This window comes from Zootermopsis nevadensis, unplaced genomic scaffold (assembly GCF_977971745.1).
Source record: "Zootermopsis nevadensis isolate Lab colony 2312 unplaced genomic scaffold, Znev_1.0 Znev_ptg000010l, whole genome shotgun sequence".
Classification (NCBI taxonomy): domain Eukaryota; kingdom Metazoa; phylum Arthropoda; class Insecta; order Blattodea; family Termopsidae; genus Zootermopsis; species Zootermopsis nevadensis.
In genome coordinates, this window is record NW_028259142.1 from 18852184 (window position 1) to 18875495 (window position 23312).

At 34.7% G+C, this 23312-nt stretch overlaps 1 protein-coding gene across 6 annotated transcripts; it reads left to right on the forward strand.

The window, feature by feature from the left end:
- The first annotated feature begins 208 nt into the window (after positions 1 to 208).
- LOC110827432 (uncharacterized) lies at positions 209 to 22468 on the forward strand. 6 transcript variants are annotated; one of them, XM_022059095.2, is made up of 15 exons: positions 209 to 332; positions 2378 to 2528; positions 2997 to 3069; positions 4829 to 5064; positions 6078 to 6521; positions 7503 to 7655; positions 8391 to 8514; positions 8967 to 9259; positions 10640 to 10816; positions 11797 to 11948; positions 12479 to 14814; positions 19595 to 19720; positions 20154 to 20276; positions 21074 to 21184; positions 21444 to 22468. In XM_022059095.2, the coding sequence occupies exons 2-15, from the start codon at positions 2385 to 2387 to the stop codon at positions 21638 to 21640; spliced, it is 4689 nt and encodes a 1562-aa protein (XP_021914787.2). In that variant the 5' UTR covers positions 209 to 332; positions 2378 to 2384; the 3' UTR covers positions 21641 to 22468. The 6 variants fall into 6 exon arrangements, with proteins under 6 accessions (XP_021914787.2, XP_021914786.2, XP_021914784.2 ...); XM_022059094.2 differs by lacking the exon at positions 209 to 332 and adding an exon at positions 427 to 547; XM_022059092.2 differs by lacking the exon at positions 209 to 332 and adding an exon at positions 461 to 594.
- The last annotated feature ends 844 nt before the right edge of the window (positions 22469 to 23312 follow it).

A 23312-nucleotide genomic window follows, 5' to 3' on the forward strand; every position in this document is an offset into this window, starting at 1 on the left:
TGTCACCTTAAATCAGGGCAGAATGCAATTGCTTAATTTTTGGTAACAGTGTTATAAAGAACATAATTTAGTAAGTGTAAGGCTGTAAATGTTTGTTAATGTGTTTGTCAAGTTTGTAATAGTGGGTAACATAGAATGACTGTTATGTAAAAGTTGTGTAAACATACCTTCACAGTCAGTGGGAATAACATAATAAATATGGTTTTATCCCGTTGTGGCATAATTTATTTATAAGAAAAATGCATATTTATGGCTTATATGTTTGCATTGCTGGTACTGATAAGCCTCATGAAGCCATTACTTTTCATAGATATTACAATTTTATTCTCTTTGTGAGTAAGCCTACAATACAACATGTAACTAATGCAGTAAAATAGTTTATAATTTTAAAATTACGTATTTTCAATAATCTGAATAGTGTTACAATTTTAGTACTTTAAACATGGTGTGATCTGTGCATGAATCTTTTGACATGCAGCAAAAGTGATGAACCAAGATAATGGTGATGAACGACTGTCATGTATACTGAACTAAAGACAAAAGGACGGTACTTGTTTTTCACTTGAATTTATGATAATGCCATAATAAATAACGGTAATTCTTGTTTTAAGTTGGTAAGAGTGGATATAACAGCATGACCCATATAAACAAAAATTGAAATTCTAGATTGTAGTATTGTTCTGTTGCAAGTCGTATGTAAATTTGTGAATTTTGGTGTTACTGTACTTATGTTGCTTTCTTAATGTATTTACCAGTACAATGTTTATGTCTTGAAATTTTCTGTGCGTGATATCTAAAGGTGTTTACAAAATGTTTTAAGATCGTAGTACACATACACTGTTTAGATACGAATTCAGCTCTAATAAACTGGCATTTCTTAGTGAAATGTGTAACGCAATAAATTATATGTAAGCACGTTCAGGTACCTTCATTCAACATAGACCCGTGTTTGTACTTTAATATTTTCTCAAGTATTGTATTCTAACCTCACATTTATTTCGGATTTGTTGAACGAAATATAGTGTCACGCCAGAAGTATGGAAGATGCAGCTCCAACAGTGTTAGAGATCTCCTTTAAGACTTTATACGAAAAATGTTTGTTGTTCGTTTAAAAGAGTGTCGGTGGGCCACAGAACATTGGGGGCATTGTGTGTGAGGTTTAAAATTTAACTTACTGCTATGGAGCTAAAGTAAATAACATGGGATGTTGGTTTTAAATGATATACTGTCTAAAATAAAGGGAATATTCTTCTGTATATTAAACAGAACTGGCAACATGAATTTAGAGTGCTTATCAATTACTGCTTATCTTTGACGAATGAGAGGTAATGTCAGATAAGGAAAAATTAAACTGTGTTATATCTGTATTTTGTGTGATTTGTTTCATTCAAACCATTTGATAAAATTGACATCTGAATGACTACTTAGCAAATTTCAGTGACATTTAGCATTGTAATCCATATTTGAGGTGTCTGGCTCTTTTAATTTTGGTACATGGGCAGGTCAAATCTGTTACAGCTAGCTGGTTGCCATCTGCCTGATAGAAAATAAACACTGTTTTTCTCATATTATATTAAATTGTTGTCCTTAGAAGGTGGTGTTAATTTTTTTCTTACTTTTGAATGCAACTGTAAAATTTGCTTTCTGAACATTTTAAAATGTAAATAAGTAATATGTTCATAAGTTATTAATACATGACTAACTGCTTGAAGCAGAATGCTTAGGGAGCTAGTGGTCTCTCTGAAGTTAAAAGAATTTCTTTTATGAAACTTAAATGTTCATTGCTGTGTTTATAACAACCTGCCACAGAAGCCCGTCTGGGCCAGATAAATTTTGTCCACTTTCTCACACTATTTCTTTAAGGTCCATTTTAGAGGTATCCTCACATCTGTGCCTAGATCTCCCAATCATACATGCGCATACCATTTAGGCCAATGATGCAAATCCTTTGTTTTTATTATCTTCATCAAAAGAAAAGTCTCTTGTCATCACTGCAATCTAAAGCTTTATAATGTATGCCATGACAGTTTTATGTAAGATGAGACAGTTAAGAAAATTATTAAACCTTGATTTCAGCTCACTTAAAAGAAGGGTGATTTTGGACCCATAGGTTCCAAAATTAAGTTAAATGTGAACTCCGAATACAAAATTTGAATGAAGTCCATTTTGTAGTAATAGAAATGGTGCTTATGGAACAAGAGACACAACTTTGAGTTGTAGTACCTCTGAAACGTTGGTACATAGTGCTACAATAAACAGCCATCTTTATTTGCTGTACTGATTGAACTGTCATGACTCTAGCTGGATGTTTAAAAAACATTTTGCCAACTTTCTTAGTTTGGAACTAAATGATAATGTGTATGTATTACATTTGCAGATAAAAAATGACTGAGTCATGTGTACGAGAGTTGAAGATTCAGACTCCCACATTGAAGCATTTCATCAGGGAGGTGCAGAAACATGGAAACATCTTCATGTTGAATGACCTATATGCACATGATCAGAAACAGCACAATGAAATTATTTTGGTAAGTGTCATGAAATTGAGGGTGTTGGAAAACAAATACTGAGGAAAATACTTGGATCCAAGAAAGAGGAAGTAACTTCTAAATGTTTTTGAGCTGGTATGTTGTCATAAACATGATAATTAATAATAATGTCTCAAAAATAGGTGGAAGATGTTCTTTATTATTATTATTTTGTATGTGTGTTAAGCAGCACAGTGGAAAATGTATAATTTTGACCAAAGTGATTATATCATGGACCCTTGGTATGCTCTGAGCCTGCAGTCATGAAAGGGTTAATGAAAGGAGGAAGATGGGCAAGTTTATACTCACTGGACTCCCATATGTTTTTCAGAAGGAAAGTATTCACAATTTTTGGATCCAGGCACACTTTATCATCATTCCCTGATTTGAAGGTTTTGTTAAGCAGTGAACACCTCTGATGTTAAAAGTATTAGAATGTATTTTATGATTAGACTTTTATATTTTCAGGGAGTAATATGTCACATCTCCAGTGTGATTAAAAACCATGATAGACAGCTGTTAGTAATATATCTGCATGAAGGTATGTACAGTTTGCTTTTTATCTCTCTCTCTCACACACACACACACATTTAAAAAGTGTCATTGCTGAGTTACCTAGGCAGACTGCTTTTGACAGCTGATAAGCAGAAATTTACAATACTAATTTATTTTTTTGGGTAATAAGCATACTTTTTCTGTATAATGTGAGACTGTTCATGAGAAATAAAATACACCTGGTAACAAAAAGTATAAATTTTTAGTTTATGGTAAGCATTAATATTCATATTTTAGTTTAATGAGTGCAAAAGGCCTTATCACAGTTTCATCAAGAAATGAACTAGATTTTCCACAGCATTCTGGATTCTATTTTTGTTTTAGTTTAAGTGTTTCATGTTTTAAGTTGTTTGTGTGAGTTTAATTTTTTGATAAAAATAAGTTGATAAAATATGTGCCATTATTCTTTGTTGACAATTCCAGACTCAGGATGAAGTGCCTTTAATTACAGTGAATGGTGCTAATAGTCAAAATAAAAATTGTAAACAGGATAGATTAAAGGTAAAAGGTTTGCACAGTGCCCAAGCTTTAGGCCAGTGTTTCCCAATCTGAAGTTAATCTGCAAATTTGGTTTTCATTTTTTGTACATATATACTGGGTGATATGTTTAAAAATATCTGCATAGAAAACATTTCACCTCATGTAAGCATATGGATTCTCAGAACAATAATATTTGGATGACAGAAAATCCTTATGCATTCCAAGAAATGCTCCCGTTTCTGCGGAAGATAAGCTTCTGGTATATGGTGTCATGTTGCAGAATTTTAGGGTCATCATGTTTTAAGAAACAGTCAATATTGAAGCATGTTTATCTATGATTATGCAGTTCTCCTCTTTAGTGGAATTTCACAAAAGACACGCTAGTTTCAGTGGGAAGATACTAGTGTCATAATGGAAGAAAACAATTGATGTGGAAGGGATTATGGTTTTCCTGATCCCTGGATCTAACATCCCCCAACTTTTTTTGTGTGTTGTGTTAAAGAACACTTATAACAAAACAATGCAAGTAGCATATAACAACTGAAAGTGCTATCATCGGTATCATGGCAGAAACTGTTACATGTGCCTCGGAATATGTACAGGAGGATTGATGCATGTATTCAATCAGGGTAATGAAGAACATTTCCAACACATTCTGTGAACAGTCATTTTATGTTTTGTGTTCTGTGAGGTATGAAATACTATGTTTTCTAATGCGTGTCAGATTTCTGTAATTTTAAAAAATTATGTCAGCAGTGAGTATGCTATGTTTTATCATATGTTATTTTATAAGAAACCATGGATTCATAGTTCCACTTTTTACAATCTAGCTGGCATGTAAGAGCTGAAATAGTGAAATTACTTAAAAATAGTACTGAATGTTCTCTCTTTGTTTCTCTTTATTCATTTTAAGTTATTCAAGTATATGGATAAACTGTAAATTATGATTTTTTTTGTAAAAAGCCATATTCTCACAGATCGACTGGACCTCAGAGTGTTAACAAGAGAACTGTTACTATATGTGTAATGATTCTGTTGCATTACTAATTTCAGTTTTTTTGGACTTTTTCAGTTGTCATTATGCTTCCTCAAAAAACCACTATGCTTTGGGAGATGGCTCTTCCCCTGTCCTGTGGTGAACCCACACAATTGGGCCCATTGATCTTTGGAGGTTTTCTGAGGAAGCATAATGACGACTGGAGAAAAACCAAAATTAGTAATTCAGCGTCATTGTCAATAACATTTAGAAATGAATTCTGTTGTAGTTACTGTTGACTGCCAGAAAGGAAAATTGTTCAATGTGTATGCATTCAACAAGTTTGCCACGTCACTGGCAGATGCTCGTTTGCAGAAAGGTGATTTTGCTGCCTTCCGTTCAGCATATATAGAGGAGAACACAAAATATCGTGTTGAAATTGATTGCCATGACTTGCAGGCACGCATGGGCATACCTCCACGGCCAGGTGCAAAGGTCTTCTTCATAAGAAAGTCCCGTATGACAGTGAGTGTACTTATATGGTTCATTGTAAATGTTTTGGAAGCAATCTATGCTAGGTCCTGAGGTTGACTCACACCAAGTCATTCTATTAATACAAATTGAGTAACATAAAACTATATCTCTTAAACACATCCTTGATTTGAGTTCAGTGAATTGCTGTCTTTCTCCCAAAAATCATGTTTTCTCCTTCACCACTTTCATTCAGAACCCTTACCTTTATTTCTTAATTTCTTTCCCTTCATCCTAATTAAATTTTTACTCTCATCTCCTCTTTTCTTCTGCTTTGTGTTTAGGTGTTCCAAGTTCAAATCATGGTACAGAGGCTGTACTTAGGGTTATCAGTGGTTTTGATTAGCCCCTCCAGACAAATGCCAACAATTTACCTTAAATGAGGCCATGGCCATTTTTTCTTGTATCCTTTCCAATTTATTATTCATAAACACATTGACTTCCATGAAGGTTGCTGGTTGGTCTCCTGAAAATGAATTTTAGTACTACAAAGATACCTGTGGGTCTCTGGCCTGTATCATGCAAATGGAAACTCAGTCTTCATGGAGTAAATAATGTATTTATAACACTACAGCTGTTTTATAAAACCTGTATGAGGTTTGTGTGGAGTGTCTTGTGGTTCATACATTTAGGGTTCTGAATTTTACCAGCATGGGGTGAGGGTCACTGGTGGGTCATGAGATGAAACTTCATTCTGGCAAAAATCACTCGGGAGCCATGATAATCATCCTATCATTTGATGTAAACTGAGCTACTGGCAGTATCATCAAATACACCACAAATACTTAATCCTCAGTTTCAAATGGGTTTTTTCCCAGTCCCTCCAAGCAAATAATGAGATAATGCATTAAAATAAGTCATAGCTACTTTCACATTTTTATCAATTTATCATGCACACTTATATTCCCATTTTGTTGTGTATAACCAGTGTATAGTTAAGAAAGTATAGAAGAATATAATGTAAGTGCTTTTAATTTGTAATGAATTATGGAATATTTTTCTTTCAGAATTTTAGAAATTCTCAGAGACTTTCACCAGTAAGATGTCTGTCTCCATATGCCTCCCTGAAAAGACTTCCAAACACCATCAATAGTGGAGACCCTGCTAGCACCTTTGATAGAGGACCCTCTCCAAGCCTCATTGTAACTTCGTGTAACTCAAGAAGTGTTTCACCACTTTCAGACATCTCAGATACAATTAAAGTAAACAGTACCTCACCTAGAGTTTCATCAGATTATCCATTACCTACATATTCATCAGTTGGCAATGCCTCACCTGCAGTTTCTCCAGATTTCTCTTCAGTCAGAGTTATGCAGCCTCACGGTTCCTTGGGTGAAAATGCAGTGCGTTTGCAGAACACAAAAATAACATACACATACAAGAAGATTTCTGAATTGGTGGAACCAGAGCAGAAAGTTAATGTGTATGGAGTGGTTTCCAGCATTACAAAGGTAAAATTTATTCTTAATTTAGCAGCCATCTTATTCAATTACTGAACAATATAGTTGTGTGGTTTACATCTTGAATTCCAGAGACACTCTTCTGATTAATATCTCTCTTGCTTTATAAACTTTTAAATGTATTGGGGTGGTATTTTAAACTGAACACAGGAAATCTCATCTATGAGTGAGGATAGATTAGTTGTTAAGTTGTGCGATTGGCTGTAGATTGGACATCAAGGATTTGATTCCTGTCACTGGCAGATATATTTCTGTTGGCTACCGTGTGTGATCTGTAGGGTACTGGGTCCTTTTCCTTTGGTATAAAGTTGCAGAACCATGAAGCTGGTTATTGATTCTAATCCATGTAGATGAGATATTAGGTTCTCATGATATTATGGCATGGTCAGAGCAGGCAGAAGGTAGCAGGAGAGACTATGACATCTGGATATTGCGCATGTGTGTGGATGCTACAGCTGCTCACAAGTAGTGGTCATGATGTTAGGGGTGTAGTGTGTGATGATGTGAACTGGATTCATACTCTGTCAATGAATTTATGTTGTTTACAAATAAGTGATAAATTTTCTTCTGTGTGTAATGGGTAGATCTATTTGTAACTTATCATTTCTTTAGGTGAACCCTATGTTTATATTATGTGAAATTTATATAATAGTATGAATTATACTTTATAATATGTATTGTATTATTATCATGACTTTTTCCGCATCCTATTGTCATCTGACTGTCTTATGGACCCATGGAATGTAATAAAATATGTATGTATATTCATTTGGTTCAGAATAAGGTCCGCTGGTTTGGTGTTGTGAATGTGGTGATGAACATTAGGAATTTCTTGGTTAGCTGAGTGGGTACAAACTTCTCGAGGAGGACTGGAGTTGAGTTTGTGGTTGATTGTCCTAAGTGACTTTGTAATTCTGTAAGGATACATTTAAAAAAAATTGTACAAGTGTGATTGATCTTTTATGCCTTTAGATGCCCACAGAATCTACTAAGCATGCGATTGTTAGGCTGAGGGATGAGACTTGTAGACCTACCCAGGATTTTCGGGTACATATCTTCTTCAAATGTGAACAAGCTTTTCCTAAACTGGAATGTGGTTATATTCTGAGGCTTCATAGAATGAAGGTAAGTTCAGTATCCATTGTATAATTTAACTAGCAATATGTAGGAACCATACTGTGAGACATGAGACTGATATAGGTGGACTACATTGTAACCTGAATAGAGCATACCTTATTTTTGAGAGAAAGTAGTTTTCAGGTAGGTCATTATTTGTGGTAGACCCTTGTTATAAGTACTTGCATATTTCACAAGCTTTCTTAATGAGATTTGTTAAAGAAGCTTATGAATAATGCATTGAAATACACATGTTCCAGGTAAACTACATTATATCCTTTCTTATGGAAGAAATGGAAATTTTAAATGTATAGTGAATCCTGTCAGTACAAACTTCTGTAATATTGTGTTGTAGATATGATGAACTTGAAACACCACATTAAATTACATAATTAATAGAATGGTATGAATCCACACTTACAATGTAACTGATAAAAGTCCAGATTGGCTCTGGAGTATACTCAGCCTCCTATGTAGTAGGTACCAGGGTTCTTTCCTTGGAGTTTTAGTTGCTGGGGCATGAAACTAACTTCTCACCTCCTCCAAATTCTAAGGTTGAGAATGTGTGGCTCTAAGCCTCCACTTCCCTATGTGTGTGCGTGGTGTATTGTTTTCTTTAGCAGCAGGGAAGACTTTACATTTCATTCTAAGGAAAGCATCAGTGGGTTGTAACATCCTTATGCACAAGAGATGCTATGATATGAGTCATAATTATCAAATCTTTCCTATTTTTATTTGTTACAGACAGAACTATTCAATGGAGTGCTGGATGGTCGTGTATTCAGTACATCAGATATTGTGACCTTTCCACCAGAAGGTCAAGGGTTAAAAAATGCATTTTCAACAGCTGGCAGTTTTCATTTTTGTGGTGAGTATGCCAGTGGTGGTGTGTATGCTGACCATTGCCACACACTTTATTTGTTTGCCATTGTTTGAAAACTAACACAACACTGTTTACCTTCAATTTTTTGTTTAAAAATTAAACAAATACAACTTATTTGCAAATTAAGCTGTTTTACAAAACAGGTTTACCCACAGTGAAATAAGACAGAACAGTGCAAAAGAATTACAAGCTATACACTTTTACATGGAAAGAAAATAAGTCATACTTATAAAGTGAACCACAGGAATAAATTATATTTGTAATTTCTCCTACTGTCAAAAATGGTGAATTATTATTTTGAAGGTGCCTGGTTTAAATCCCTGCTAGTGAATGACTGTCCCAAGATTTTTTAGTGGTATAGAAAAATGTTTTTAAATGGTGCATCTTTTGTGATTACTAATATTTGAAATAAATAACTAGTTAAACTCTTCCTTTAGATTCAGATGCAAGATGTTTGACTGAGCTTCGCAGATGGTTTGCATCACAAAATCAGGAACTGACAGCATCCACCCCTGTACCAGCTACTGTTAATTCTACAGCACCTCTCTCACCACAAGTTGTAGACTTGGCATCAGACCCAACAACGATGGCTAATGTACACCAGTCAGACAGGCCTTCTCTCATGACAGCGGAAGTGCCTGATACAGATCAGGTTGTTGTGAGTTCAGAACCAACTGCAACTCTGCTGAGTGAAATAAAGAAAGAAGGAAGCTATAATCTAGTTTGCAAGGTGAATAATATTATGTTCTTGTATATCTGGTTAACAGGAATTTTGTACAAACAGTAATTACTATAAACTTCCATGTAAAGTAGTCTTTAATTTAGAAAAGAGAATATAGACCACATGCAACAAATTCCATTGTAGGCTTCCAGTGTCAAAATCCACTGATTATCAGGGAAGAAATGTGCAGGCAGGTGTAGAGAGACAGACGTGAATTTCTCATAATGTGTTCATTTTATACTCTTCATGCAGAGGTTACATAAAATAGATATCATGATTGATATCTTGACAGTGCTTTATGATTGATGGCTAGAGAACTATTTTAGTAACGTGAGAACTAGTAGTATGAAAAATGGAAAAACAAGTAGCAATGTAATTTTTAATAACAAACTGTAAAATCTGTCTAATCTGTTCTGATATTTCCATAGCAAAGGATAGTGTACAGCCAATAAATAGTGCAATACCCAAGAATTATCTCATGATTGAAAAATCTGACATGTCTCATAATATTGCACACAATTACCGAAGAATTTATTTGCTGTGTTTGTAGAGTGGACTCTTGCTTAATATAAATGGGACCATGTGGTAGGATGGTTAATTAGAAAGCAAGTTAATCCAGTGTGAGATATAGCAAGTAATAAAAACAGTAATAAAAATGCATCACATAATGAAAAATCATTACTGGGAATTTAATCGCTTACAAACACATCAGAAACTCCACTTTTTCTTTTATCAATTTATTTTTAGAAAAGGAAGAGTATACAGTAGAAAGAAAATGTAAACGTCACTAACCCACAGAACCCACAAAGTGATGTATACAGGTGGTTGTCTGAAACACTACTAAGTATGTTATGTTTGCAAATTATTTTTCTGTTTTGGGAATTTGGGGACACAGAGATAAAGGTTTGTTAAGCTGGAGAGCTAAGTAAGGGAGGTTCCACTGTATTATGACATTGTCCTGATTTATAATAAAATTTAACTTTGTTGGGGTCTGATATAATTGGAAATAATGCACAGAAGTGGAGCATTAAATTTGTAATTATTAATTTATACTTCTTGTTAGACCATTAATATTACCTAAAGCATTTGAAAGAATGTAGGTATTGTGTAAGTGCTTGTTGTTTCTTAATATTGGGAGTCACGCCAAAAGCAAATACATGAATTGTAAGCATGTGTTATTGCACTGCAATGCAAACATAATCTTTAATAAGACATTTTCAGAGAAATAACTAATCCAAAAGTATGCAGGAAGAATCAACATAACATACCTGTATGCTACACTACAAACTTGAAAATAAATTCTTCTTAGAACTCATTAATGGATAAAATGCAGAAAACTGCAATATGACAACATGTTGATAAATATCTAAAGGTGTCTTGCTTGTGCAGGTACTCAAAGTTGAGATCCTGTCAGACGAGATGCTGATCCTAAAAGTGACAGATGGCACGTTGTGCACATTCTCTGTATGTTTTGATAAAAACAGTGATACACAAGAAGAGGCATATGCAAGCCGTGAAGTAAGGATCCTTGTCTTGGATCCTCCTCTGAAACTGAAACAGGTCAAGGTAAATAGTATAATGTTTAATAATTTTTTGTGTCATTTAAATTTGCTGTGCTGTCAGATCAGTTGATTAAAATGCCCTTTGTATGCTACATTTTAGGATTATTCAGCACAGCAAGGGTGATTTAATTCTTCTACAGTTTACCGTGTCAAATGTAGCAGAATGTCGATATATAAGTGACTCGCATTCACTATCTGTCTGTGCTTCTGCATCTCCAATTTTATTTCAGTATCATGACGAGTGTCAGTATCCTATCTAGAAACACAGTAGAAGTTGCCACAGAGAACCACAACTTTGCATGTGCATTTTCATTGACTTGCCCCACCATTTTGATTCCAGGAACTACAAAGGCCTCTCTGCATTTATATGTTTCCCATTTTACACATTTTTTATTTGTGCCATGATTTTCAGGAATGCAACCCTCATGGTATTTCAACCCTTATCTCTCAACTTTCATACTTCTGACGTCGTCTGATTGAGATCATTTGTCAGGGCTTCCATGGCAGTAATTTCACCAAATTCTCCCTTTTGTTATTGTGTGTAGTAATAAATGGCATTATAACTACAAAAGATATTTCATATTGGCAGTGTGTAATTTATGCATGATTACTATGGAAGTAAACAAAAATAAGACAAACTCTTTGCATTTTTACAAGAAGTATAAATTATATTTATTGAGGAAGGCCTCATAATTTTGCTTTAGGAATTAATGTTATTTCCCACTGTGTATAGCCATATTTTGGTTTTGAAGTAACTGGCATTAAATGGGAAGTGTAGTGACCAGTTAGTACTGCCATATTTCTTGAAGACCTCATTCAGTTATTATCCTCATCCAATCAAACAAATTAAGATTCAGAAGTTGTGAGCGAAGTGAGAAAATTGTGGTATGTTAATATTTTTCTTGTGATGTATCTGTTTATTCTTTCTTTCATAGGACATTATATAAAGATAAATAGTCCTTTTCATTCTTGGTTTATTTCCAGAAAGGTTCTTTTGTAGAGCTGAAAAACGTGAAAGTGGAATTGATCTCCGTTCCACAATTTAAAAGGCCTATATTAAGCTTCAAGCTGATTGGAAATGATAATTCTGTTAACATTTGCAAGGGACTTGAGTCAAAGGCAGTGACATTGAGAAGGTAAGAGTTAAAATTAAGAACTATACACAGAGTATAATATTGCCAAAAGTTTGATTATTTTAAACACCCAGTGAAGCACAAATCTGAACCTGAAACAGAAGAATTTTGCTCTTACCTTGAATATTGTATAGCCACTGTTTGGTTTAATTGATGGCATTAAACTTGAAATTAAAGGGGTGGCTTCTAATGTCTGATGTCATCATGTTTGTACTGAATTTCATGTAAATCTGTCACATGGTTTAGATGTTATTTAAGGGGGTGGGATATTGGAAAAATGAATGGTAGTACCAATACACAATTACATGATCTTTTAGTATTCCCACTGTTTTCTGAACCTGTGGCATGGAAGAGAGAAACTTATGTCAGAATATACAGCTCTCTGGTTTAGATTTAAATCTGGTACATTCTGAATATAGAAAACATGTGATTGAGCTTGCCTGCTCATTAGGGTCATTGTTTTGATGTAGTTAGAATATATTTCACAAAGAATAGTTTATGGGAAATAAATTGTGACATTCTGGATTTTTCAGGAGGTTGAAGGCTGTGCAATTGAAACTGCAGCATCATAATAAGTATGTTGAATTACAGATCAGAAAACTAGCACCTGAATGTCATAAAAGACAGCAGCCAGGAGATTGTGCTTGTCCATCATCATCATCTTTATTGTCCTTATTGTCGTCATCAGATTCGGACAGTCCCCATACAAATACAGAATATGATTCTGAAATAGATTGTGGTACAGAAAGTGAGAACAGAAGTACAAATGTAATTAAGGAAATTGAAAAATCTGTTTCTAGACCAGTAAGCAGTGTGTCAAGGAAGAGACATATGTCCCATGAAGATGTAAGATTTGGAAGTGGGCATAAATTAAAAAAAATAATGAGTGAGGATTTAGATTCACAAAGAATGGTGGGCATAGGTGTTGCTGATACTCAGACAAATGATGAAGCACCTGCACAAATAGAAGTATTTACTAATAATACTGACAATTCTGAACTTCTGTTAAATGTTGACCAATCACATTCAGGTAGTATGTCACAGAGTTCAGGAATTCAGAGACAGACAATTTCAAAACAAACCAGTTTACATTCAAATAATCTGGAACTGACAAATTCCAAATCTTTGTCTGTAATGAGTAAACAAGATACAAATCATGCAGTGTCATGTAAACAGTTTAAAAAATTTGATGTGCAGAGTGGGGCACATGGTATTAAATCTGTACCACCTCCATCTTCAAAGAAGCCAAATTCATCTGAAAATTCGGGTCATAATACATCTTCAACTTCTGTGACTTCATCTAAAGATCAGTTCATGTCAGCTGTATCATCACCATTACATTCATCACCAATTCTAAAACAGTGTACTGTAAATAAACAAGGGTCTAGAATAGTTACATCTGCACAGCAAGAGGGAAATGTGTGTCTGCCTTCAACAAGTAAACAGCAGATTTCTCTGCATCAGACAAAAGATATGATTGAGTCAGCACAGAAATTACAACAAAGTATAACTTTTCCTCTTTCACTGTCTAACACCAATGGCACTACCTTTTCTAAAAAACTTGTATCCATGTTGCTAAATGACCTTGGAAAAGCAGTGATAGTAAGACACTGTACATCAGGGAAAGCACATGATAGTTTAGAACAAGGTTCAAATGTGCAGGGTCAAAGAAGTCGGGCAGTTACTCCCACATCAGCTATTCCCGATAGCAGTTCCTTTCATTGTGGATTTCAGTCAAATGATGATCTAGTGGACAATTCAGTGAGGAGTCTGTCAGGGATGATTGTGCGTAATGATTTGAATACAGAACCCTCAAACTCTGTTTCTTCTCCTGTCATTTTAGATAATGTTTCACAGAATAGTTCCAGAATTCCTTCCGTTCCTTTGGCACACAAGGGAAAGATGGATAACAAAGTTGCAGCTAGCAAGGACACATTATCAGGAATTATATCGGTTGATAATGGGAAAAATAAATCTGAATTCAAACTATTGCATGTGGAAATGAGCAGGGGAGATGATTTTGTTTGTGTAGCACAACATCCTGTACAGGAAAATGATCAGTCAAATTCTAAGGATTATGCAGAGGTTCGAAACACACCACCACCCTTGACATCAGTTGGTGATCGTAACTGTTGGTCACTGCAGAAATCAGTGGCAGAACAAAATATTTCTAATACATCACAATTTCCTCTTTCGGAAAAGATTTCTGATTTCTCTGGCAACAGTAATTGCAAAGAACAGCACTCAGAACATTCTGTAGTATCTGAACAAAGTATGCAACAGGATTATATAGCAGGAAGTATGTTTCATAAAGATGATGCACAAGAACGGGTTGATGAAATAAATGAAATGTATGACCAATTTGCTAATGCCATACAGACAAGAAGTGGTGCCCAGTATTATACTAGCACACAGTCCAGTGGCAGCCAGAATATGACTCCTGTTTTTAATGCAGACTCTTCAAGAGGTGATGAACTGAGTGACACAGAATCTGTGGCTTCTGAAGTAATTCCTGCAAGTGAAGTGGATGATCTAGATTTATCTGACAAATTCTCTGCACTCAAGCAAGCATGTGTGACAAGCAGTTTGCCATCAAGTAACCAAGATATTGAAGATTTGCTTTTTGTAGATGATATTGGTTCTGGTGTCTCATCCTCAGTTACCAAGAATAATGGTGGAATAGCAGAGGGGGGTCACATATTTGAGGAAAACAAAAGTGGATCTGAAGTAAAAGAGGACTGTATTGCACAAGGTGATAGAAGATGTCGTGTCCTAAGTGATAAACACACAACTGAAGATGAACATATGGGACTGTCTTCTGCAGAATTGGACAATGACACCATTGAATACAAAGTGGTGTTTGCCTCAGGTCAGTGAGTACTTAAAAGAGATATTAGGAATTGATTTATCAGCTGTGTTACATGTTGTTTATTGTTTAGTAAATTTTTAAGTTTTGTTGTTGAGCTTACAAAAGAATGAGTTTGAACAACATTTAAAAATGTTGTTAAATGATAATTTCTAGGGACAACTTGTGATTCTGAATTTCTGTTGAATGTTCAGAGAGGTTAGCCAAACTTAAGTTAACAGTTCTGTAATTTATTATGTATATTTGTACAAAATATATTCTAGTAACCTGTAAGGTTTGTGCCATTAATAGTTTCATGCTTGTTACCACAGAGAAACGTTTCATATCAAATGTTTAAATATGTGTGCACTGCTGTGTGGTAGCTTCAGAAGGTTCTGAGATAGGATAGGAACCATATCTCAGATATTGTGGCATTGAAAAGCCCTGAAATGCAGTTACCTACAGAATACTGTTGTACTACAGCTACTCATGTCTGTTTTTGTACAAAACATTTCTGGAAGTGACATCCTTCAGTGCAGTCTTCAGAACTGCATGAACCTTAACCTTCATTGTATCTTTGAAGTGGAATTTGTTCAGCCAGTCTTTCTCCTATGAAAAAATTGTGTGATATTTGCTTAGGAGAATATCATGGGTGACCTGCTGCTCTGCAGGTGGTGACTGATATGCCTGAGCCTTTTTTATGCAAGAGGACCTAGCTACCTACTGTTTGGATGCACATTTTTGGATTCTTCGGGCACATTGCCTCCCATAGAGGAGCAAGCACCTCCTTGTTGTCTAGCACTCTCAGGAAAACATGTATACATGATATCCTGCTGATTGTAATGGTTTCCATTACCTTCCTTTGTAAACATTTCTGCTAGAAATTCATGGTTCTGAGCAATAATGGCAACTTCAACTTGTAGGACTCTTATGCACATTGATCATTCAGGAAACATATGATTTCACCACATGAAACATTCTTTCAAAGAAAGTCCTATTTGATGTCTGCTGCTTTGATGGGCTGTCCATTGATCCTGGTGTAATTGTTGCATTGTTGTTGTTCAGTGTATAGCATTCTTTGTATGTGTTGGCAGACACTGCATCTTCAGGTCACTGCTGAGGATTGAGTTGCAGCTGCCAACCAAAATTGTGACTTTCTCTGCTATCATCCTTATTGTGTGACAGTTATCAGAGAACCTAACCTCTTGCACCTGTCTCACATTATCCTCTTCTGCAGTAGTGCAAGTCATTTAGCAGAATTGGTTGTTGGGAGAATCACAGGGTGATTCATCTCACCACTGCACTCTCTGGAAGTTGTAAGTTCCACTATAACATCATCTGAACAGTTGTGCTAGTTGTATGTAGTGGGCATGCATATCAAGACATGCTCAGGCTGGCTATGACCTGCCTGGTACAATGTCGCTGTATTTGCTTCTGCCTGAAATTTTTTGAAGCTATCACATAGTCTGTTTTCATTTTATATTATGCATTTTGGTTTATTGGTTCATAGATAATTAGTCACATAGAAGAAACCTAATATAGTGCATTCTCAGTAATAATAAACTTTACACTTTTAAATAACGGAGGTTCTAGGAAAATGTTATGATCCCTCTTTATGTTGAATATAAAGTGAGAAAAGCCAAATTTATTTGATAAGTGATCAATATTTGTACAAAGTTTTGGTTAGTGTAGACTTACAGTATCTGAAAGTTTGTCAAGTATCATCAGTGTTTTGCATCATTAAAATATTTTTAATTACACAAAAGTGTATAATATAATTTTAATATGTTTTTAGTATAACATTTTTAAACACTATTCATATTCAGATTTTCTAGCAGTATTGATCTATTTTATATATCTTCCCACAATCTTTCCTGTTCCATTTCTTGCCACTTCTTTGTCTCTTGATACCTAGTTGAACCATTTTGTTCTGGGTCATCCCATGGTATTCTTTTCTTTAAGTTTTAATTCTAATGCCCTTGTTCTATCCATTTTCTTTAAATGTCCAAATCATTGTAGTTGTTTCTCTTCTCATTCTGTTAGCAAATTTTAGATTCCAACTTCTATAAACATTTCATTTATAATTCTATATTGTCTGGTTCTCTTCTCAGTACTTTAAAATCATATCCATTGCTTTGATGTCTCTCTTTGTAAGGCTCCATGTTTCACTGTTAAATTTTCAGATTGGTTCAAAGTATACACTTTATGATTTTTTTTCACATTGTTGTGGGATCTCTTTGTTCCATATTTTTCTTTCATAGTTGATAGAGTTTAGAACTATTTGGTGTTCATCTATTGATTTATTCATTTGTTATCCTTTACTGAATTCACTTCCCAAACAAATCAATAAATTTGTCCACCTCCTTGACCAATATATCATAAACTTTTATTCTGACATTTGTGTTTAGGTTCCCTGAAATCCTTGTAGACTTACTTTTGTCTGTATTCATTCTGAGCCAATATTCCTTTATAATAAGATTCTACAGATTAGTCTTTCTTCATTTTTCTCTTCATCTTTCCACCAAATTGACACATCACCTGAAAAGATTAATGTTTTTATGTCTGGTTTTCTGTCCTCTTCTCTGACTTTAATAACAGTTTCTTCCATGCAGCATTAAACACTGTTGTCTCAACATATTACTTGTTTCAAATAATTTTGATCTTCCTAAATTTATTTTAATACAATTTTTGCAGTTGTTGCATGTTAGCTTCACTTTCCTGTAAGGTACTCTGGTAGTAATAATGCTTTCAAAAGGACAAAGAAATTTACCTTTTCACTTTTATTTACAGAGCACCTTTGTCAGAAAAGATCATTTTACATGTTATGGATGGAAGATTTCTGCAAAACTACAGTGTGATTTCTTAGCTGTCATTCAATATATTTATGTGGTTTAAGTTGATCATAACATAGGGTGATCATTATCTTAAACATTTTAATTTCAAATGTAAGAATGGTATGTTGAAATGTGTGGAGATGAAACATTGTACAGGTTTCCAAACAAAATAGAGTGGTCAGCAACTAGTGTGCAGCCTACTGATTCATATATATTGACTAAGAATGAAAGGGTTAATGATATATAGAATTATTATTATTATTAATCATCATTATCATTATTATCACTATCATTATTGTTATGTAATTTACTACCATACATTTAATTCAATAGATTATCTCAAACTAGTGGTTTGTTATAGTATTGCTAGATGCCTCTGAACTGAATGCTGGTTAATTGCCAGGTATGTATGTATGAATCCTTCACCTTTTGGTTTCCATTTGAAACAGAAACATATTAAGTAAATAAATTGAAATAGTGTTCATGGATTGTCTGACTTGTAACCCTCGTCTTCCACGTTTTAAAATGCGGTAAAATGGTCTGTCACAAATGTTAAATTTTTCACAGTAAGATAATTTTTTTCTACTGCTGTTTGGGAAAAAACAACCTGTAATACAAATTTCTCTGTTTTGTCCTCTTGGTGAGTCCCGCCTCCTTTCTTCCTCCTATATTCAAATTTGTGATATAGTTATTTGTGTAACTCAGCATTTTTATTTGTACACTTGTAAGATTTTATTCTCTTCATTCACTCTTAACTTGATAATATTGGTTATAAACTATATTCCTTCTCTAGACTCTGGCTTGTTTAAATAGATGCATATGAGATCAGATGTTGATAATAATATAAAGACTTGTGGCAGGATCTTGTGAACTCATAATAAACCTTCAGGAATTACTTCACTAGCTGAATTAATGTTAGCTTCTCAAGGAGGACTGTGCTCTGTGGAGCTCATTATATAAGGACAATATTCTGTAGTTAGTTCTACTGCAGTAGATTTTGTATAGCAATAAATTAACATTGGGGTCTATGAAGTATGCAGAATGCATTTGGAGAGAGTATTTCATTGAATGAGAGAACAGTATGAATCATGCAAGGGCAGAGGTACTGTTCTAATATACTCAGTACCAGCCACTAGAATTCTTGTGTCTAACTTTGAGAAGCAGAGTCCTTGACAAGACAATAGTAAGACCCTACCACTGGTCCCTGTCTTGAGTCAGATGAATCCAATCCACACCCTCTAATCAAGTTTCCTTTAGATACATTTTGATATTATCCTCCCTTCTACATGGAGGTATTCTAAGAGGTCTCTTCACTTCAGGCTTCCCAATCAAAATTTTGTGTATTTCTCATCACCTCTGTGCATGCTACATGCCCTGTCTCATCATCTTTGGTTTGATCTTCTCTGTCCTGATTCAGTGTCACCATTGTCCCACCCGACATCTTCTACTCTCAGTAGGACTGACATATATATTACTAGTTCTTTTGATGTTCATTTCAGTCTGACCTATAGAGATTTCTAACATTGCAGGTTTGAAATCTCATGTCCATTTTCTGTTGTTTAGGTCATTCTACAGAATCCATCCAAGTCTAAGGCCTTGTGTTACATTTTATATGTACTGTTTTTTTATGGTGAGGATTTGTTAGCCTGGTACCTACCCTGTGTTTGCTGTCTATGACTGTTTATTTAATATATTTGCAGCCACCCTCCTTATCTGGAAGTCATCTTCATCCATAACCTGAAGATGTCATGCCATGATGGCAAGGGATCCGCTTAACATGGTTCTTTTATTTTTGAGTTTTGTTAATTCTAAGCCAAAACCTTTGGTTCATGCCATTTTGGCATCATACCCTGCGGCTCTTCTACAGAGTACAGTTTGGTTAAATTTTTGGATTAATCAGAACCCAAAATGTACTGCACACTATTTTTAATCATAAGTTACTAATTGTGTTTATTTCGATTTTTTACCAGGCATTAATGCAATGCCAGGAATTCTTAAAGCAAACATCTCCTACATCAAGAAAAAGAGGATAACAAGAAATCAACAAGTGTACTTGCTGAAAGCATGGGTGAAGGATGTTGAACCTCCCATACATAGTAAGTTCTTTGTTTTAAGTAAGACGAAGTGAAGTCTCCAGTGGTTTAAAATAAGGATTTGCTTTCATTTCTATCAATATGAAGTCTCTATCTCTGTGTGTGTGTGTGTGTGTGTGTGCATGCATGCGCACATCTTTCTCATATTGTTAAAATTGGTAATTTTTCTCATCTGTGACTACTTATTGGGAAAAGTTAATTAAAATTTGTGATATCTGTTACACTGAACTGAGCAGGTATTTGTGTAGAAACTGTTACTATCTGAAAAGTTGCCCATCCCCAATTATTTGTATCTAAAAGGGATGTATAGTAGAAGACAGTTGTGTTCTGGTTTTTGAAATTGTGTGGTTTTGTAGTGGTTGCCAAAATTTTGGAAGAGCATATTACCTCTACCTTCAGTGTTAACATTGATGTTATTATGTGTGCCTATCTTTAGGTGGCTCAAAAACAGATATTATCACTGGCTTTTGTAAGAGCTGTACTCAGATGCAGAGTTATGAAGCACTGGTGAAGAGAGCAGGAACTAATCAGCCGTTATGTGGACATTGTTTCAAAACAGGTAACGGGTAACGATTGCATATATTAATAAATACACGTGTGTGCATTATCTCAGGGTTGCTACAGCAAGTGCCTGAAAATTTTTTGAGGTAATTGTTTGTCCATTTGCTTGTCTGACAGTTGTTTTTAAATCTTCTTAAATGTGAAGATGAATATCTTCTGAGTTGTAGCACTGTGTAGTCTGCTAGAAGTTTACTGACATTACAGAAGTGCTTGGTGCCTCCATCATCAGGGTGATGAGCTTATTGGGATGCTAAGATTTGTAATTTTACCTCTTTTAACTTCCCATTGACATTTCAAAGGCCCATCCACTATACCTTATAAGAGAAGCAGCTGTGATTTTCTTGGGTTGATTTATTTTTTAATTATGGTTCATGAAATTGGGTTCTGTTTTGTTTTAAGATAAATTTAGGAAAAAACAGTATTTTATCCGAGGAATTACTTGATGGTTTAAAAAAGTAACGTTTCCTCTGTGCCTAAGAACCACACACCATTAAAGCATGTATTCAGAGTGGAAGTAAAGTTTCATGCATTTTTGAGCCCAGCACTAGATGGAGATAAGTGGTGAGCTTCATATTCCAGTTTCGTTATCTTGTTTGTTGGGAAGCAACCATCAGCATCCACTGTATAGCAAATTGAAGAAAAGTCACTGCCTCTCTTGGTTGGCCAGCCCATAACACTTTATAAACTGAGCTATCCCACCTTGAAGATTACTAATTTTACAATAAACAAGAAACATTTTCATTTTGTATTATAAAAGTGGCCATGAGGTGTGTTATATTTTCATATATTTTCCAGGGAAGAAAAATCCTGTTGTACTGGCATTTCTACTGCGACTGTATCTCATAGATGAAAATGATGATGAACTAATTGTTACAGTCTCTGCGCATCATGGTGTTGAATTGTTAGGTGAGTGGTCTTTTTATGACTTTCCCACTTAATATTTGTTTGAATTTGAAGGTTGATAAAACTGTTTTATTAGATGAAATTTGTTAATTGTTGAATAACATCAGATAATTAAAAGATAAACAGGATAAATTGTCATGTTACTGTCTACAGTGTTTATGAATTTCATTAAAGATACTTGTATAAGATTAAGCTATGTTATTCTGTCCTACAAGTTTTTACACGCAAAAGAAACACATTCAATTTTGACTTCTGTTCACAGGTTGCCCTATTAATGCTTATCTCAGTGATAGCATGGCCCAAAGAAGAGTGAGACAGATACTGACTAAACTGATAGAGAAGAACAAAAATGTGCCTGTGCATTCCCGGGGTCCAATGCTCAAGCTTTTGATTATGCCAGTGCACACCTCAGAGGGCACAGAATACCTAGTCCATAACACATATCTCTTTAGCTGTTAGAATTCAGAATAATGCAGGTGGTATTGTGAAATTGTAGTACATTTATAGACCTGTTACAGAAGTGGTACTCACTTTTTGACCATTACTCACTCACTAGTTTAAGGAAATGTATATAAAGTTTTTGCAGCACAACATTTTCATTTTTTGGAAAGTGTATTATACAGATATATGCATTTGTAATCGTTTGTTATTTCAGATACATGGTGTCAGTATCCCACAATAAATTACAGCAAAAACTTATAAATTTTGTCTGTAATTTCATATAGGGTATTTCCATTTATTGGCAGTTGACAGGCTAAATAAAGAAGCAATGATATAAATAATATTTGTCTATACAACTTTTATTTTAATTTTATTCTTTTTCACAATACAACAAAATATTTTGGTCTAACTTAGACCATCTTCAGGTGGTATGCAAAGTTTTTATTGAACTCTGTGTGGCTTATGATATATTAATATTTAAATTATGAATTATAAAACCAATACATAACATATATGCTGTACATTAGGTCTGTTGTTAAAATGTAAAACTTTAGAAAATAATTGGTTACAATATTTTATTATCTAAGAGCAAAATTACATTAAATAAATAGGTTAGTATGCAAAGAATACCTTATCAGTCCTATAAGGAACCTGGAAGGGTATGCTTTTTATAGTAATTAAATTATTTAATTTTAATGCAGTTCTTGGTTAGACTTAAACATGCACTGGTGTTGTGAAAAAGAGTAAGATATTTAAATAAACATTATTTATATCAATACTTTATTGTAGCTATTACTTAGGTATGTAAATAGCTTTTAACTTTATTAAAGATGGAAACAAAATATATCAGATTTGTGTGAAGCTATTCCTCCTATGGTAGCCTATGTAATGACCAGAGAGGTAGCCCTCTTTCTGGCTCCTATAGTAGTCCTTTATGTGACTGCTATAATTGCCTATATAAAAATGATAATCATAGATCTGTATATGGCTGTGGTTGGTATGGATGCCCTTATACACAATGTTCAAATAAGGTTGGGTCAAACACCTACCATCTGGTTTGGGTGGGGATGATGGAAAAGTTCATATGAATTTAGGACTGCAAATGACTGAATGAGTTTTGAGCAAATATGTTTACTGATAACTTTTACAAAAGTTACAGCTGTTGTTCAAAGCAATCACCTTCTGCTGGGATGCAGAACATGATAAACCTGTTAGGATGGCATATTGTCAGTGGCTTCTTCACCAGGACATCAATGATGTTGCATTTGCCATTATAATTGGCTGGTGGTGTGGCTGACTTATGTGCTGGCCTATTATAATGGCTATAGAGGGGCCTGGTTGTCTTCTTATGGTAGTGTCCATAGGGAAGCCTTCATACATGTCTGTTGTAATGGCTGTATAGGGACCTTGTTACGTGTCTGTTATAATGTATATATAGTGGTCTCAATGCCTGCCTTCTATGGATACAATAGAGGTCTGCCTGCATGCTTATTATAATGGCTATATGCAGGCATCAATGCCTGTCTTTTTCATGGGCATCATGGAATCCTCCATTCCTACCTATTATAACGAGTATATAAAGGCCTTCATAGTTTCATATTGTAACTGCTAGAAAGGGGCCTTCATACCTGCCCTAGCCCTTTCCAGTAGAGGGTGTGGTTGTAGCAGTGCCATTTATTAGACCTTGAAC